The 19,805-nt window shown below is 42.2% G+C and overlaps 1 protein-coding gene across 2 annotated transcripts in view; it reads right to left on the reverse strand.

Moving 5' to 3' along the window:
* The window catches only part of si:dkeyp-23e4.3 (rho GTPase-activating protein 7), a 48,005-nt gene that overhangs the window by 19,961 nt on the left and 8,239 nt on the right, over window positions 1-19,805 (reverse strand). For both annotated transcript variants that reach the window (XM_015961859.3, XM_015961858.3), the window contains exons 2-6: window positions 1,982-2,053; window positions 1,811-1,892; window positions 1,548-1,611; window positions 308-816; window positions 21-216 (exon numbers count right to left, since the gene is read on the reverse strand). In XM_015961859.3, the coding sequence (XP_015817345.3) occupies window positions 21-216; window positions 308-816; window positions 1,548-1,611; window positions 1,811-1,892; window positions 1,982-2,053 (923 nt within the window). The remainder of the gene's footprint in view (window positions 1-20; window positions 217-307; window positions 817-1,547; window positions 1,612-1,810; window positions 1,893-1,981; window positions 2,054-19,805) is intronic.

Genomic DNA, 19,805 nt, shown 5'->3' on the forward strand with positions numbered 1-19,805 from the left:
GCAGTGGGACCTGGTCTGACCTCTGTGTCCGTGTGGCTCTGGTCTTTGTGGATCGTTCCAACACCGCTGTTGGAGCGTTTGCAGTTGCTCCTGACCCGAGCGACAGGGCTGGGCGTGCTGACGGTGCTGCTGTCCTCTGATTGGCTGCTGCTGCTGCTGATGGTGCGAGGCGATGAAGGTGATGAAGACGAGCGGCTGTTGGAGCGGGCCTGCAGACTAACGTCCACCAGAGACACAGACAGAGACGCTTAAACAGCAGTTTGACACCATGTCGATAAGAGATGCTCAGAGGGACAGGAGTCCTCACTTTGACGGGCAGAGCAGCCTGTCTGTCCTCCCCGCGTCCCGGACCAGAACCGGTCTGCTCATGCGGCGCCGGTTCCTGTGGGCTAGGCCCCCCCTCAGCCTCAGCTTCTCCATCTTCCTCAGCAGAGTAGTGCACTTTCTCCTGGGGGGTTGTTCAGCCTCCAGACTCACTGAGGACGATCCTCCTTCAGGAGATGGAGGTCCACTGAGAGACGTATCCATGGACGGAGCTTTGTTTGTGGACGAGCAGCGGGAGGAGCTCCTGTTGGCCTCCTGCTCGTCTGTCGTGCTGCCGGTGATGATGGTGGGAACTCTGTGGCCCTCGTCATGGTCTTCGCTGTCCACGGAGCTGATGTCATCAGGCTGAGACACGTCCTGATGTCCAGCTGGACACGCGGACAGGTGAAGGACCTCGTCATTAGAGTCAAGGCGCCTCCACTGTCGGGTCTGCTGGTCGTAGGTCCAGTTGGGACTGATGGCACATGAGTCCTCCTCATCCCAGTCGTCTCCCTAATGAAAGAAACAGAACATTGAAATTGGGAATAATTTTGTCCTTATTAGCCCTAATAACAGAACAGGAGACGTTGGACAGGAGAGTCCAAAAACATCAAACTAAAGGACCATCCATCCATCATCTTCTGCAGGAGGGAACCGATCCAGACAAGCAGTCCAGACTTCTCCGTCTCCTGATCAGTCCAGTCCCAAGGCATTCCCAGGCCAGGGAGGAGAGAGTTCTAGTCTGCTCCAGAGTCTCTTTCTGGTGTCTGGAAAACCTCCAGAGACACGAGCAGTAAGTTCACTTCATTATGCATATTAGTTAAAAGCAGCAGATGGAGTCATGGACTTGTTGTGTCTGACTTTAGAGAAATCCCCAGCCTAAGCAAGCATGTAGCGACAGTGGAGAGGAAAACTCCCCTTTAACAGGAAGGAACCTCTGACAGAACCCGGATCAGCGTGAGCAGCCACTCACAGGTAGTTTGGGAATTTTAGGGACTAATCTCTGCTCTTTGGAGATGGCCACCTGTTCTCCAGGCTGTGGCCTTCAGCAGATGGGATTAGTGCTTGTTTCTCTGAGCCTGAGATCCTCAAACAGAGGAGTTCTGGTTTTCCTGAGTGATGATGGGATGAAGGACAGACGGAGGATGGATGAGCCGTCTAAACATCTCAAATAAACATTTTCAGGTGTCCTCCTGACAGAAGGAGCACCAGACAGCCGATATCTTCAGGCTCCACCCACTCACCTTGTGTTTGGACCTCCACAGCTCCAGCCTCATTTCCGTGCATTTATTCAAAGTTATTAACCTCCTAAAGCAAAAGGAAAAAGGTGCGGCGTCGTTAGGAAGAACTTTGGTTTTCCCACAAATGAAAACTAAGCAGCTGAATAATTTGGATAATTTAACAACTTGAACATTCAAACTTGTTTGTTTAATGTTGAAAACGAGAGAGAAGATGTTTTCTTCTGCGATAAGAAAACAAACGATGTCACCATGAAGGGTTTGTTCACCTGCACAGCGAATCGAGTGAGTCTTCATCCAGGAAGCGGTGATCGTTTTTGGCCGTCTTGATGTCGATGGGAAACCTGCAATCTGACACCAGACAACGTTGCTAGTCTCAGTTAGTCTGGCTGGAAAACAAACAAACAAACAAACAAACAAACAAACAAACTCCTGTTTACCTTTAAATAACTGAACATACTGAGGGAAGCCGGCGGCTTGCAGCCAATCACAGGCCTCTCTGGCTTCGATCTCTGCAAAACCAGAGAAGGGAAACAGAGCCAGATTACATTATAATCTGGTCATGAACCAAGTTACAATAATCCTGTTTATGGGGTTTATTTACATTTTTATGTCAAAAGGAGGAATAAGACTGGAATCACATATTTATAATTATTATCTGGAGAATGCTGAGACCTTTCTGGTAATCTCATTGGCTCTCGTTATTTTAAACTCCAGGATTATCACAAAGACCAGAACAAATCCAATCGGGTTCAGGAGCACGGTGGGGTTTCAGCCCAATTTTAGACATTTTCTTTATTCTTTGGACTTTATTTTCCACTTGTCATAGAAATTTGATGCATTCCTGACTACGTTTTTTGGTTTACTGTAGTTATTCTGTTTGCTAGTAATTTGCTCTCATTTAATTTGCAATTTGGTCTCCAACCCCTCTCAAAACTCTTACATTTCTCAGAATTTTGGGTTAAACGGAACTGGGTTCCAGATGCCTCGGACTAAGTCTTTCTGCTCAAATCCGAGAATGTTTGTGAACAACTGCAGACGTTTGAGACCCATTCAGTTCAGAGGTAAGAAATGGGAGACAGCTTTGGGAGGGGTTGGTGAATGAAATGCAAATAAATTCAGAGCAAATGAACATGACTAAATTAAATGGCACAACTATTGCAGTTTATTTGCCGTTACCTCACATGTGCATCTTTCCCTGACATAAAAAACGTGCGGCTGAAACGTTGAACATAATCAAATGGGAGTTTTCAACTCCTAAAGGGAGACCCAGGACACGTTGGAGGGACTATGTCTCTCACCTGGCCAGGGAACGCCTTGGGATTCCCCCAGAAGAGCTGACCCAAATGGCTGGGGAGAGGGAAGTCTGGGCCTCTCGACTTAACCTGCTGCCCCCGCGACCCGACTCCGGATAAGCGGATGAAAATGGATGGATGGATGGATTCAGTCTTAACTACATTCAACAAAAATATAAATGCAACACCTTTGTTTCTGCTCCGATTTTTCATGAGATGGACTTAAAGATCTAAAATTCATTCCAGATACACAATATCACCATTTCTCTCAAACATTGTTCACAGATCAGTCTAAATGTGTGATAGTGAGCACTTCTGCTTTGCTGAGATAATCCATCTCACCTCACAGGTGTGCCACATCAAGATGCTGATCTGACATCATGAGTAGTGCACAGGTGTACCTTAGACTGCCCACAATAAAAGGCCGCCCTGGAATGTGCAGTTTTGTCTCACAGCAAAATGCCACAGATGCCACAAGCATTGAGGGAGTGTGCAATTAGCATGCTGACAGCAGGAATGTCAACCAGATCTGTTGCTCGTACATTTAATGTTCATTTCTCCACCATAAGCCCAAAGACATTTCAGAGAATATGGCAGTACATCCAACCGGCCTCACAACCGCAGACGACGTGTAACCACACCAGCCCAGGACCTCCACATCCAGCAGGTTCACCTCCAAGATCGTCTGAGACCAGCCACTCAGACAGCTGCTGAAACAATTGGTTTGCATAACCAAACAATTTCTGCACAAACTGTCAGAAACAGTCTCAGGGAAGCTCAACTGCATGCTCGTTTTCCTCATCGGGGTCTTGACCTGACTCCAGCTTGTCACCGTAACAGACTTGAGTGGGCAAATGCTCACATTCGATGGCGTCTGGCACGTTGGAGAGGTGTTGGTTTACATTGTTCAGGGCAGATGGCAGACAGCTTGTGTGGCGTCGTGTGGGTGAGCGCTTTGCTGATGTCAGTGTTGTGGATCGAGTGGCCCATGGTGGTGGTGGGGTTATGGTATGGGCAGGCATCTGTTATGGATGAAGACACAGGTGCATTTTATTGATGGCATTTTGAATGCACAGAGATACCGTGATGAGATCCTGAGGCCCGTTGTTGTGCCGTACATCATGAACATCACCTCTTGTTTCAGCAAGATAATACACGGCCCCATGTTGCAAGGATCTGTACACAATTCTTGGAAGCTGAAAATGTCCCAGTTCTTGCATGGCCAGCATACTCGCCGGACATGTCACCCATTGAGCATGTTTGGGATGTGCTTGACCGGCGTATATGACAGTGTGTACCAGTTCCCACTAATATCCAACAACTTTGCACAGCCATTGAAGAGGAGTGGACCAACATTCCACAGGCCACAATTGACAATCTGATAAACTCTATGCGAAGAAGATGTGTTGCACTGCATGAGGCAAATGGTGGTCACACCAGATACTGACCGGTTCTGAGTCCCCAGACCCCCAGTAAAGAAAAAAAAAATCTGCACATCCCAGGGTGGCCTTTTATTGTGGGCAGTATAAGGTACACCTGTGCACTACTCATGATGTCAGATCAGCATCTTGATGTGGCACACCTGTGAGGTGGGATGGATTATCTCAGCAAAGCACAGGTGCTCACTATCACACATTTAGACTGATTTGTGAACAATGTTTGAGAGAAATGGTGATATTGTGTATCTGGAATGAATTTTAGATCTTGAAGTCCATCTCATGAAAAATCGGAGCAGAAACAAAGGTGTTGCGTTTATATTTTTGTTGAGTGTAGTTCTAACAGCTCGGTGAGAATCTGGCTTCAGACATTTACCAGAGCGGTGAGCTGCTTTATAAACAAAAACCATAACAGAAAAGCGTAACCTGAAACCTTTAGCTGCACGTGATTACGTCACCTGAACCAGAGCCATAAAGGCTCAGTCCAGTTCAGTGTTTCAGAGGAAAATATTCTAGTTAGCTTAAAAAATTTAGGCACAAAGCTCTCCGTCAGTCTGGCTGCTCTCCGTCAGTCTGGCTGCTCCGCTCAGCTCAGGGCGAGGATCTGGATTTCAAGACATTTCAAAATATTAGTCTGCAGTTATTCTCCCTGAAACATTAAACCTGCAGCTCAGAGAAAGATGCCAGGAGCATTTCTTGTTTCATATTCAGACAGCATGCAATATGGCAGACATTAGTCTGCACCAAGGAACAACAACAGCTTTCAGCCCATGAAGGTGGAGTCTTCAAACACCGTTTTACTCTTATAAACACTGCCTCGTTATCACTCCAGCTCCGGAGCACATAGGAATCTCTTTCCCATTTTATTTTATGCCAGTTTTCAAAACTGCCTGAAATTTCCTCGACAGCAGAGCGAAAAGTCCCCCTTTCAAGTTTCGACCCCTCGAGGCTCAACAGAACAGCGGCACAACGCAGATGGCTCGGATATGTAAACAGAAATCCAACCAGCATGGAAACTTTTAAACTGACAATGGAGGAGGAAATTCCTTCTGAAAGGAAACACAGAGTAGATTTGTTCTGACCCATCATCTGACTGGATAACGACGTCCTGAGCCCACTCCTGCACCACGCTGGAGATGTGACATCTTAGATAGAAAAGGGATCAAGCGAAGCCGGCTCACATGTCCGGGAGAGAATCCGTAAATCCAGGGAAGTGTGGACAGTTAGAGCGTTGAAGCACTCTCCATGTCACTCCGAGCGCCGCTGAGATCCATCATTACGAGCACTGAAAATCACGGCCCGTCACTCTGAAATCACAAGGCTCACCGGGTAAAAGGTTTGGCGTATAAACCAATTTTCCACCTCTTACAGGTCCTAATAGCAACAGAGAAGGTAAGCGTAGAGAAGCTGCTCCTGAGGTGAAAGCAGAAATCTTTAATCATTGTTAGAAGAAAATGATCTTCAGAGGCTTCAGAGGATCCACCAAAATTAAATAACCTGAAGTAAAACCGTCAACTGGACCTGGGGGTGTGTTAGTCCCACCGAGAAGACAAACGGTGTTCAGATTAATTATGGAGCAGATTTTACGCTTCAGATGATCTGAGGTGTGTGTGCTTGTCTGAGACTCTTATTGTGAAGGAATAAAGGAAGTTCTGAGTCCCGCCGTGCACACTGCTACAGGATAGCACCTCATAACTCTAGAAATACCTCATTATTATTTTTACTGACATAGGCCAACATACTATTAATGCTCCTTGGATCGGGCGATTTAGAGCTCATTTTTTATTTTTTCCCTTGCAAATTCCCAAAAACACAAACATTGATCAGTAATTAAAGAGTGTAAGAACATTTAAAATCGTTGGAAATTAATTGACTTGGCAGAAAAATGAGGAGTTTTTTCACCACTACACAGGAAGACGGTGACTTCTTTGCTTTGTTGGTCAACAAACGAGCTAACCAGACGAGATTCTCCCTGAAGAAAGGGCTGAAAGGTGAATCGTTTGTTTATTTGAGACGTTTTTGTGTGAATAGCTGAATATCGTTGCTTTTCTGAGGTTGTCACAGTTCTCCAAAAACAACCAGATGTGTCGATAGAGGTTTATAAAAAAAAGATTTAAAGTCTATAAAAATGAAAGCTGAAGAAACAAACAGCTAAGACAGAAGAGTCTGTTCTCTGGTGACATAAACATTTAATAAAGGAGGATGTAGACAATCGCTGAGAGCTGAGCAGGTAATGAACCAAATCCACGTCCGACTTAATTATGACATGAATGTTGAACTCGGCGAGGAAAGCAGCATTCCAGACTGTCGGGAACAACAATGCTCCGTGTTTGGTGAAAGACTCCAGCTCCCACTTCCAGGGCCCTCTCACCCAGCCCTGCTTTAATGTGCTATCTGCTGGACTTTAACCACAGCAGGACATGGCCACTTCCTGTTTCAGATCACTTTGTCTCTGAGGAAGTCGTGGTCTGACCCCTCTGGACCCTGATAAGAGATTTGGATGTCTGATTAGGACGACTCCACCCAGTTTTCACAGGAAATGGCGTGGACGCTGCTAGAGACTGTGGATGATGGGTGGGTTACATGCTCCGTGGACCGTTTGTGTCCCGGCATTTATCTTTGGACACCAAAAGCTGTTAGCAGGAATAAATTAAAATAATTGAGTTTTAATACCATCTAGGTATGTTATGTGGGTCTAAAAGACATCGGGTTTGGACCGTTTAGGGCTCATTATGTTGATATATTCACAAAAACTGGAACGTCATTTCAGCACTATCACAGCACTGAAACTGCATTAGTGAGAGTTACAAATGATATTCTCATGGCCTCAGATAAGAATCTTGTGTCTGTTCTAGTCTTGTTAGATCTCAGTGCTGCTTTTGACACAGTTGATCACAATGTTCTTTTAGAAAGACTTGAACATGTTGTAGGGATCAAAGGAACAGCACGAGGCTGGTTTAAATCCTACCTGTCTGACAGATTTCATTTTGTAAATGTACATGACAAATCTTCTTCATACTCCAGGGTTACTTGTGCAGTACCACAGGGTTCAGTGCTTGGACCAATTCTTTTTACTATATATATGCTCCCAATTGGTAAAATCATTAGACAGCATGGGACAAACTTCCACTCTTATGCTGACGATACTCAGTTATATTTATCCAGTGGCGGTTCTACATGGAATTACTCCCCGGGCGAGGCCCCCTTCGAGCATGATGTGTTTGTTGTTGTTCAGGCAGGCCACAGGCTGCAGCGAGCATTTAACAAATCCTAGTTTGAATAAGTAAAAAACGATTCAAGGAATTTTTTCGAACCATTTGAATATTTGTTAGAATATTTCAGCCCTATTAGCTCTGTTAGCAATTAGTTGACCAAATTTAATAAAAAAATTGAAAACATGAATCATGAGAGCGTACATACCTTTATCTTTCTCCTCTTTTTTTCCTGAATCGGGCACCTGGTGGTTTTAGCCTTTTTATGTTCATCTCTTCTGTTTGGCTCTTGACTCAATAAGTTTCCTTTAGTCAGGACTAAACAATTTGACCTTGATGGGTGGGTGACCACAAAATCGTTTTGTTTTTCCTTTTTTTATTCGGCCATTTCACACAATTCAGAAAAACCTGAAAGAATGATAGGCCTGTGTTTATGATATTATGAATGAAATGTGCATTAAATGGAAGAACATCAAGGTGTGATTGACTTTAGCCATGTTAATACAGTTGATTCAGCCCCTACCCGCTCATTTCATTTGGGAAAGCCCCACAGGTGAATTCCCCCGCCGCACCCCTCCCCTGCCTCTTCTTCATACACACACGGTTCACCTGAACCATCTCAGTCAGCAGGAGCGCCTGCAGCTGCAGGGGGCGCCAACTTGCTGTTGCCAATCCAGACGCTGTCATATGACAGATAGAATAGAAAACCTCGGCGCTGCGCAGATTTCTTTTTTTTTTTTTTTTTACTCAGCGCTTGTGCGCCCCTTTTGTGTCATGAAAAAATGCCGCCCCGGGAAACTGCCCTGTCTGCCCGTGCCTAAAACCGCTACTGTATTTATCCATTAACCCTGATGAACCTAATCGGTTGGGTAGATTACAGGCTTGTCTTGACATAAAAAATTGGATGACTCTTAACTTTTTGCTTTTAAATCAAGACAAGACAGAAGTTCTCATCTTTGGACCAGAAATCCAGAAAAGGAAATTGCTTAGTCAATCAGCTGACCTGAATGGCATTACATAAATCTCCGAGAACAAAGTAAGGAACCTTGGTGTTATCTTTGACCAGGACATGTCATTCAAATCCCAAGTTAAACAGGTTTGTAGGATTTCCTTTTTCCACCTTTGGAATATTGCTAAGATTAGAAGCATCCTTTCCAGGAGTGATGCTGAAAAACTAGTTCATGCATTTATTACATCAAGACTGGATTACTGTAATTAATCACTTTCAGGAAGTCCACAGAATGTAGTTAAAAGTCTTCAGCTTGTCTAAAATGCTGCAGTTAGAGTTCTGATGAGAATTACAAAGAGAGATCATATCTCTCCTGTCTTAGCTTCCCTACATTGGCTACCGGTTAAATTCAGAATAGACTTTAAGATCCTCCTTCTCACATATAAAGCTCTTAATAATCAAGCTCCATCATACATCAGTGATCTGATTGTTCCATACGTTCCTAACCGAGCACTTCGCTCCCAGACTGCAGGTTTACTGGTGGTTCCCAGAATATCTAAAATTAGGATGGGAGGCAGATCTTTTACCCATCAGGCTCTTCTCTTGTGGAACCAGCTCCCAGCTTTAGTCTGTGGGGCAGACACCTCGTCTACATTTAAGAGTAGGCTCCAAAAAATTTTATTCGATATGGCTTATGGTTAAAATCTGATGTTAGCCTAGATCTGAACAAGTGGGGGAGTAGAGGGAGGTGGAGTGTACAGTCGGTAAACACGGCTCTCCCTTGCCCTGACTCCAACATGCCTCCATCTTAAAAGGCTAGGTTATCCAGAGTTATCGCTGTAGTTATGCTGCTATAGGCTTAGACTGCTGGAGGATACACTGACCACTTTTCACACTCTATTACTTTCTTCTACAGTCTGCTCTTTAACTGTACTATTTTCTGCAATTTCAGCTGTTAACTTTATTTTATCTCTAAGTGTTTTCTCCCCAGAAGAAGCTACAATGATGTTCTGCTGAGCTGTGGTGGCCTCATGGAGGGGGCCATCGTCTAGCACACTGCTGCTAACCATTTAAACATTCTCCCTCTCCTGATAATTTTTTTCTTTCCTTGACGTTGGATGCGCTACTTCTAGTGTACCCGTTTAATTATTCACTAGGATAAATACAATAAAGCTTATCTCTCGCCAAATAGAATACTTAATAAGAAATCGCAATGTAACCATAGACACATTGCTTGATGTGTGTGTGTGTGTGTGTGTGTGTGTGTGTGTGTGTGTGTGTGTGTGTGTGTGTGTGTGTGTGTGTGTGTGTGTGCTCTGTCTTCTCGATCCCCAGTGAGTCGTGGAGGATGGCTGCTTATACTGAGCCAGGATCCTCTGGAGGTTTCTTCCTGTTAAAAGGGAGTTTTCCTCTCCACTGTCGCTATATGCTTGCTTAGTATGAGGATTGCTGTAAAGTCACTGTCAATGACTTGATGCAATTTGCTGGGTTCCTTATATAGGAAACGTTTTTTCTGATTGGCTTAATGAACTGACCTGGATTGGAATGTTTATTATGTGAAGTTATTTTTTCTCCTCAGTGTGGCCCACCACGTGTGTTCTGGACCCTATCCCCACAAGGTTTTTTAAACAATTTTATGACTCATTTAGAGATGAGATTTTAACTTTGATGAACTGTTCCCTTCAGACGGGGGTCTTTCCTGCTGCTTTTAAACGGGCGGTGGTCAGACCCCTGTTGAAGAAGAGCAACTTAGATTTTAATGACTTTAACAATTTTCGACCGGTATCCAACTTACCATTTTTAAGCAAAATTTCAGAGAAGCTGCTTTAATACAACTTAATGATTTTATCAACCACCAACATGTCCCAGAGAAATTTCAGTCTGGTTTTAGGGTGAACCGCAGCACTGAGACGGCCCTTCTGAAGATTTTAAATGATTTTAGAACAAATTATGATGCTCGGAGGGCAACAGTGTTGGTTCTGCTGGATCTAAGCGCTGCCTTTGATACAGTAGACCACACTATTTTTTTAACCCGTTTAAAAGAGATCAGCCTCTCTGGTGCTGTTCACAGTTGGTCACTTCCTACCTCACAGACAGGACTTTTATGGTGAGTTTGGATACCTGTTCCTCTGGGGTCCACAGCATCACATGTGGTGTGCCTCAGGGTTCAATTCTAGGCCCAGTGCTTTTTAACCTCTATATGCTCCCTCTGGGCAGCGTCATCAGGAGACATGGGGTGAATTTCCACAGTTATGCTGACGATACACAGTTGTACATCTCCGTGTCTCCTGATGACGCACAGCCAATGGATGCACTTTTTAACTGCATTTTAGATATTAAATCATGGATGACTGAAAACTTTCTCCAGCTCAACCAAGGCAAAACTGAAGTTTTAGTCATCAGTCCTGAGACCCAGAGAGAGAAACTTTTACCTAAACTACAATCAATGTCTTTTTATCCATCACTACAAGTGAAGAATCTGGGTGTTATTTTCTACTCTGAGTTGACTTTTATCCCCCACATTAAAAACATCACAAAAATAGGTTTTTACCATCTTAAGAATGTCGCCAGAGTCCGCCCCACTCTCTCTCTGGCCAATACGGAGACGCTAGTGCATGCTTTTATAACCAGTAGAATTGATTACTGCAATGCCCTGCTTTCTGGTCTTCTCAAAAAGAGCATCTCAGGTTTAAAACTTTTACAAAACTCAGCAGCACGTGTACTGATGAAAACCAGGAAGCGGGAGCACATTACGTTTTGGAATCACTGCACTGGCTCCCCGTATGTTTCAGGATCGATTTTAAGGTTCTTTTAATTGTTTTTAAGTGTCTTCATAGTCTTGGGTCTTCTTATCTTTCAGAAATGCTTTTACTATATAAACCCTCGCGGTCTCAGCGCTCCTCTGGCAGCTGTCTCCTAGTTATCTCTAAAGTTAAGACACACAGCCACGGCGAGGCGTCCTTCAAGTATTACGGCCCTCGCCTTTGGAACGGGCTGCCGGAGGACCTCAGGGCCAAAGGGAACGTTCAGGCTTTTAAGAATAGGCTCAAGACCCACCTTTTTAGTTTAGCTTTCAACTGATTACTATTTATCTAGTCTGTTTAACTGTATCACCTGTCATATTTGTTTATTTATATATAAACATATTTATCTCTTTTACTTAATTTTATTATTTTATTTACATCTTAGTGTTTTTACATGATTATGTTTTCTTTTACTATCTTTATAATCACTTTTTATCAGTTACTTTCTATCCATATTAGCTTTTGTTATTTTACATATTATATATTTTAATCCTCCAGTGTTTCCTCTGCGGAGCCCTCTGCCTTGGGGCCGGTGGTCGGCGGCGGCGGCCGGGGCGCTCCTCGAGTAGTGCCCGGGCAGTGGTGAGGGTCTTCGCCCTCCCTCCCTGGGCGTCATGGGCCAGTGTCTTGGCTGCTGCCGTGGATCTGTTGCTGTCGAGGCAGATGGCTCCGCTGATGATGTGTCGCCCATTACCTGACCAATCTGAACTCAGCCTAGTGTGTGTGTGTGTGTGTGTGTGTGTGTGTGCGAGTGTGTGGGTGAGTGTACGTTCACCTTGGAAACTGGTTGCGGGAGGGGAAGTGTAATTGTCAATTGTTTTATACTTGGGGAGGGGGGCTTGGATGGGAATATGGGATCTATGGGGACATTTTAATCTGTGAAGCACTTTGAGTTGCATTTTTTGTATGGAAAGTGCTACATAAATAAAATTGATTTGATTTGATATGTTAGTAAACTGTTCAGAATTAATAATCAGTTTGAGCTACAAATGTTCTTTAGCACCACTTCATATTATTCATAATAATTCAACAGCTTTTAAAAAATAAAAGTTTAAAACACCTGTTTGACATCTGTCCTGAGATAAACTCCCCCTCACAGTAAAAAAAGGCCTCTCAAAATATCATTATTTAAATTTAAACCACTTAATAAAAGTGAAAGCAGCAAGGTGATGGTCTCCGAATCTTACTTTGGTGTAATTATTAGTTTTTAAAGTTTCAACCTTTTCTTTAAAATGCCAATGCAGTAAAAGTCAGCATTAAAAGCACAAACCAACATCAGAACCCTTTAAATAATTTCCTCCTCTTCATTTGTTCATCTGAGGAAACGTAAGAGATGCATCTCAATGGTCCAGAGCATCTAATACTTAAAACTTTATGACTCAGAGTACGCTTGAGACCAGGGTAAAAATAATAGCCTGCCAAAAGCTGCTGTTCTCTTGTTTAAGGTTCTACATTAAAACCACATGGTTAGGTTATAAATACACAAAACCACACGCTTTGACTTATGAGTCACGGATAAAATCAGTGTTGTATTTAAGTTGTGATGAGTGGATAGAGTGGTTTAAGACTGTGGCTGCATCTGCTGTGGCCCTGAGAAACCTACCATGTATTAATTACAGCTAAAATAGCAATAAGATGTCTTCCTGGGATGGCCGCCGCCTAAGCAGACATGCTTTACCAAGCTCTGACAATCTCTGAACTACAACCCTGTTTTAAGTTGTGTATTTGATATCCAAGGGCACAGACTTACTCGTCTTTAAAGCGGAACATGCCTGGTCCAACAAAAAATACAAAGGACAAAGGGAGGTCGGCGACGCAAACGAAGCTTTACAAATTTGGGAGACCTAGCAAAGAGGCTAATTCCACTCAAGAGACTAGCATTAGCAACGTGGCTAGCACTGGACTGGCCAAAACGCCGCCTGAAACCTTGACGGAACATGCTGGCGCTAGCAATGAACTCAGGCTTGTCAAGGAGGAAATTCTGAGGGCGGTGGTGAGCTTAGATCTGAGTTTATGGGCAAACTGAACGGCATTTTGAAGGTGGCGGAAGAAACGGCTAGGCAGCTATCTGACTGCACCAACAGAGTTGGCCAAGCCGAAACGTGTCTTTCCGGGATTGAGGATGATTACTTCGCATTAAAAGAAACGGTGGACAAGCTGGAGCAGAGACACCGAACCCTCGAGGATAAGCTCGTGAATATGGAAACGAGGTCTCGCTTGAACAACGTGCCCCTCGTCAATCTACCTGAGGGGGCAGAGGGTCCAGACCCCTGTGCGTTTCTAGAGAGCTGGCTTCCAGACGTATTGGATATGCAACTGCGGGCGCCTATAGTGCTGGAGCGAGCCCCCCGTATTGGGCCAAAAGGGGCACCGGAGGTCCTCCAAGACCTCTAATAGTGAAGTTCCAGAACTACAAACAGAAGGTCGCCATGATGGAAGCTGCAAAAAGGACGAAGGACATTCTCTACAAGAATATTCGTGTGAGGCTTCATCAGGACTTGGCTACCGAGGTACACAAACAGAGGAAGCAATATGACTCTGTGCACAAACAACTGTAGGAGCTGGGACTGAGACACGGAATAAGATCACCCTCTAAAATGCTGGTAATGTATGGAGGTGAAACACTGACTTTTAACAAGCTGTTGGAAGTCGAGGATTTCATATGCAAGGTCAAAGGGAAAAGATCTGATTAATAGGTTGGAACTCCTGGGTTTTTTAAACATTATCGAAGTGTACTGTTTAATACAAGGTAATTGAGCATACAGTCCTGTTCAGGCATCGATGCTAGCCATGTCCACACTAATATAACCGTTCTCTGTTTTATAACGGCTGCTTTATTTCACCTCATGCAGTCAAATAAGCTGTAATTATATAGTAGTTTGGGCCTGCTTCGCTGTTTTCCCCCGTGGGTCAGGCAAATGTTCAGAACAGCCTGTAAAACTTTCTGTTACATTGCAGTTGACTAACTTTAAGTCTGCACACAACAATATATTTAACAGGCGTCAAGATCTTATGCGGAGATGGTAAGCTTTAGAAATATCTCTGCTTGGTTTTGCGTATTGGTTTTTGTTGTTTTTTATTTTCTCCCGTGGCATACCATAACACCAAGGGTGATTGATCTTGGATCTGTCGCTAAAGGTTAAAGGAAGTTAACATGATTGGGGGGTACAACCACCTAAGGTGGAGGAGGGGGTTGTTTTTTGGTTCTAAAGTTCAGCCAGTTATGGGCCATTCCCATCTGTACCGGGTCGGCCCGGGCCGGGTAGCCCCAGTCGGCCCCAGCCTGGCCCGGTTGATTCCACACATCCTTGCCTTAAGCCCATGTGGGCTGATTCTACCCACCAATCAGAGGCTTGCTCTAATGGAAGGTGTGAATTTGCTGTCAGCAGTGGGTGTGTTGGCCCTGGTCGGCCTGAAGCAGACCCCCTCGAGAAAAGGGCTGAGAATGAGCCTTGGTTGGCCCGGAAAAATACCAGGCCACCCAGATATGTAAACAACCTATGCTACCCGGCCCGGGCCGAACCGGTACAGATGGGAATGGCCCAATAGTAGCTTTGTTGTTCTGTGGTTAATCTTGCCCAATCAAACAGCCTACCAGAATTACATTCTCCCTTCTCTTGTCAAATGTCACAGAGTGTAAAGCTTAAATTTATGTCCTGGAATTGTGGAGGTTTACAGAAAATTAAAAAGATTAAACAAGTCATGAATAAATTAAGAGACTCAGGTTCAAATATCATGTATTACAGGAGACTCATACTGTTAGAGAACATCATATTAGCATAAGTAGAAGATGGCAGGGGACTGTTTATACAGCCTCATTTAATTCACAGGCACGTGGAGTTATGACCCTTATCCATAGCTCAGCTCCTTTTCAAGTGTCAAATACAATTGAAGATAAACGTGGCAGATACTTAATCTTACAGGGCTCATTGCTTGGCGTTAGTCTGAATCCAGTAAATGTTAATGGTCCGAATGTGGACGACCCAACCTCCTTCACTGACCTCTTCTTGACTCTTTCCTCCCTCCCAGGCGCATATGTAATTGCAGGGGACTGGAACTGCACACTGGACCCAGCCAGGGACCGTTCCACAGGGGTTGACCAAACACATACTAAAAGTAGGACAACTATAAAACACTTTTTAAAGGAGCTCAGTTCGATCGATGTGTGGAGGCACTTTAAGCAGGACGAAACCGCGTATTCCTGTTATTCTGGAGTATATAAAACTTCTTCTAGAGTTGATTATTTTCTGGTCACAGCTACACTAATTTCTAAAATAGATGACTGTTTTTATGACATAATACTGCTATCTGATCAGGGACCATGCGGATTTACGTATATGGATAAAGCTCATGTAAGAGATCCACCCAAGTGGAGTCTAAATCCAAAATGGTTATTAGATGATAACTTTGTAAAATATAATGGAGAGGTAATAGATATTTATTTTAAGGATAACACAACCGAAACAATGGCGGCAATTAAATGGGATGCCTTTAAGGCTGTTGTGAGGGGACATATCATAAGCTATACCTCTTCTAAATCTAGAGATTACCACAAAAAAATTACAATTGGAATCCAAAATAAAAACCCTTCAGAATTTGGTGATTAACAACTACACAGCTAAGGCAGAGAAGGAATTATTAACTCTAAAGGCTGAATATAATAAATGTCAGCTGATAGGGCTGCCACCGATATTATTAGGCTTAATCAAACCTTTTATGAATACGGAGAGAAAGCTGGGAAACTATTGGCTTGGCAAACCAAACAAATGGAATCAAGGAAAGTAATAACTTCAGTCAGCAAAAGTAATGGATTGTTAGTAACCAACCCTGTTGAGATCAACAAAGACTTTAGAGAATTTTATGAAAAATTATATGATTCAGAGATACAAAATAATCCTAATGTTCAGAATGCGTTCTTGGACAACCTGGAAATCCTGTAGATTCCAAAGGAGTTTGTGGAAATATTAGAAAAAGACTTGAAAGAAAAGGAAATTGATAAGGCTATAGATAATATGAGGGCAAACAAGATGCCAGGACTTGATGGCTTCCCAACAGACTTTTATAAGAAATTTAAATCTAAATTGCTTAAACCCCTTTTAGAAATGTTTCTGGAGGCCTTTCAAAGTGGAAACCTCCCAGCATCATTGACAGCAGCACTGATAACACTGCTGCCAAAACCTGGAAAACCAAATAACTCTTGTGGAAACATGAGACCAATAAGCTTATTGAATGCTGATTTGAAAATTCTATGTAAAATTTTGGCAAGGAGGCTTCAGGAAACATTACCTTATGTAATACACAGAGATCAAAACGGGTTTATCCTTGGACGACAGGGGTTTCATAGTGTTAGAAGTGTTCTTAATATTATTCAGGGTCTGGAGGAAACCTCAGATAAAGCTCTCCTATCTTTGGATGCCGAAAAGACATTCGATAAGGTGGAATGGCCTTACCTTTTTAATGTTTTGGAACGTTTTGGGTTCGGGAACAATTTCATGAAATGGGTTCAATTACTGTATTTGAATGCAACAGCTAAAAATATAACAAATGAGAACATCTCACAGCCAATTAAAATAAAGAGGGGATATCGTCAGGGCTGCCCTCTCTCGCCTCTTCTGTTCACTTTAGCAATTGAACCGCTGGCAATAGCTATAAGGAATAATGCAGTAACAAGTGGTACATACTTTTCTAACTGTGAGCACAGGGTAGCACTATACGCTGATGATATTATCTTGTTTGTTTCACACTTGAGGAAGACTATTCCAACTATTTTAGATCTGATTAGTGCGTTTGGTAAAATCTCAGGCTATGCAATAAATAAAACAAAATCCTCTATCCTACTGCTTAGTGAGAAAGAAGCTGAAAAACCAACTCCACAAGTACAGGCCTTTAAAAGAGTGGACCATTTCACATATTTAGGGATAGAAATTAGGTGTAAGTTGAATTTGATTGTCAGATCTAATTATGAACTTCTAATGAATGACATAACAGGATTAATAGACAGATAGATGCCTTTGCCTCTGTCTTTGATTGGCAGAATTAGTGTTATAAAAATGAATATACTGCCCAAAATACTATATGTTTTTCAAAATGTGCCTTTACCTCCACCAGCTGAGTTTTTTGGGAAAGTTAAAAAGCTGTTTATTGAATTTATATGCTATTATATGCTGAGATTTGATTGTCTTTATTACACATGCCATATAGTAAGGGTGGTTTAAAATGTCCTAATATAATCTGGTATTACTGGGCAACTCAATTAAGTTCAATTAAATTTTATTTTGAAACAGGAGATTCCCCACAGTGGAGGGAAATGGAGTCAGAAGGTTTAAGTTTGCCATTGCCACAATATCTGTACTCTGATAAAATTTCTAATCTAATCAAGAAAAGCAAAAACCCAATTGTTAAAAATATTATTAATATTTGGTCGAAAGTTCGGAAATATTTAAAAGAGCCCAATAATTTGTCTCTGTACACTCCAATTTGGGGTAATCAGCACTTTGCTCCAGGAAGAGCGGATACCATTTCTCAACAGTGGGCTTTAAAGGGGTTAAAGACGATACAAGACCTTTATAAACCAAATTCCAAAACTATAATATTCTTCAGCGAATTAATATTAAAGTATAATATAAATAGAAACTATTTCTTCAGATATCTTCAACTCAGAAGATTGGTCAGAACCAATCAAAATAAACTAACCAAGCCCCAAAAAACTGTGTTGGAAAAAGCTCTTTCTAAAAATAGCCTAAACAAAGGAGCTATGTCAGAACTATACAATTTATTATTGTCCAATTCACCTGAAAACTCAGACGCTAAATGGATGGATGGTATGGAATGAAGATCTAACAACAAGTATTTCAAAAGAGGACTGGGAATCAGCTTTTCATAAAGCACATAAACAACCGGTCAATACTCGATTTAGACTCCTCCAATACAAGTGGCTTATGAGAACCTACATGACTCCAGAAAAACTGAATAGATATGATCAAAATGTGCCTGATATTTGTACAAAATGCACTGATTCTAAAGGAACATTGCTCCATTGTATGTGGCAATGTCCTGAGGTGGAACTATTTTGGGAGGAGATTAGAAGAGCAATAGAGAGAATTATTTTAAAAGATATTCCAAAAAATCCTATGCTTTTCATTCTAGGCATTTATCCCAAAGAACCCTACTTTACAAAAAATGATCAAGTAATGATAAACATGTGCCTACTGCAAGCCAGAAGAACAATTGCAAAAAAATGGAAGGAAAGGCACAGACCTAAACTGGTGCATTGGGTAAAACAAATGCTCATGGTGTTTCCTTTGGAGAGAATTACTTGTCTTAAAAAAGGAAAACTGCCATTATTTGAGAAAATTTGGGGACCATAAAAAATTTTGTGGGAAATTATCAACTCATAGAAGACAATGGAGACTAATTTCGGATACAACTGTAAACTACCATAACGATTTCCTCTGAGACATGTATCTTATTATATCTGGCTGTATAATTTATAACAGGATAGAATGTTATTCTTGGCAAGTTCCTTTTCTTTTATCTTTCTTTGTACGTTGGTGTATGCAGTGTTAGTTATTTTTTAGTTTAATTTTATCATTATTATTTCTCCTATTTTGCTGTACGACATCACGTTCAGTTGTGCAATGGAGATTTCTTTGTGTATAAAACAATAAAAACTAGGGCTGCACGGTATTAGGAAAACCTGCGATATTCCATGACAGTGTTTAATATTGCGATATCGATATTACTCACGATAAATGAACAAGTACTAAAGTATTCAGTGTTGATGTCATCTGGGTGTGACGTCTGCTCTGGGTTCAAAGCAAACAAAAACTAATGCATGAATTCCATTACAACATAACATTTTTATTGCAAAAATATGCAGCTGCACCTGCTACTGTATTAACAGCAAAACAACAAACTGCATGCATGCAGTTTCTCAGTGACTTTAAAACATCACCTCCACCATAAAACTTTTTCTGATGCTCCAAACACAGAAAAACATCCCTTACCAGGGTGTTTGAATAAATGAAAAAATCAGAAAATAAGTTTAAATGTTAAATAATAGTTAACATCACTTAAATGCAACAGCAAATTCTCTCATTGCTACTGAACATTTTCTCCACTTATGTGGTTATGATATAAGGCTGTTGCTGCTATTGGGAAGTGAACTGTGCTGGGCCAAACTAGGAGAACATTAAGATTTTCTGAGGGAAAGAGGAAAACAATTGTCTACCTTTCAGAAGAGGAACTGGCAAAAAACTACATGGAAAATATGTGAAAACGTTTGTTTTTAACCCCAAATTGAACAAGTTTAACTAGATCTTAAAAAGCAGCTCAGATGATGAAACTGCAGCTATGATTCTGATAACAAGCTAACAAATTGAACTAGCTCCTGTTAAGACAACCGGCTAGCAGAGCTTCTGACTGACAGTTTATGTGCAGCAGCAAATCAACTATCCTGATTAACAAGGTTATAAAAGCTCATAAAGGAAAAATCACTTTGATGTGTGGGGGAACTTTTCCAGGCCCTCTTTAGCAGGGTGGGACTGGGAGGAGAGTGCTGTAGCCTTT

Source organism: Nothobranchius furzeri, chromosome 10, assembly GCF_043380555.1.
Source record: "Nothobranchius furzeri strain GRZ-AD chromosome 10, NfurGRZ-RIMD1, whole genome shotgun sequence".
In the NCBI taxonomy this organism is placed as follows: Eukaryota; Metazoa; Chordata; class Actinopteri; order Cyprinodontiformes; family Nothobranchiidae; genus Nothobranchius; species Nothobranchius furzeri.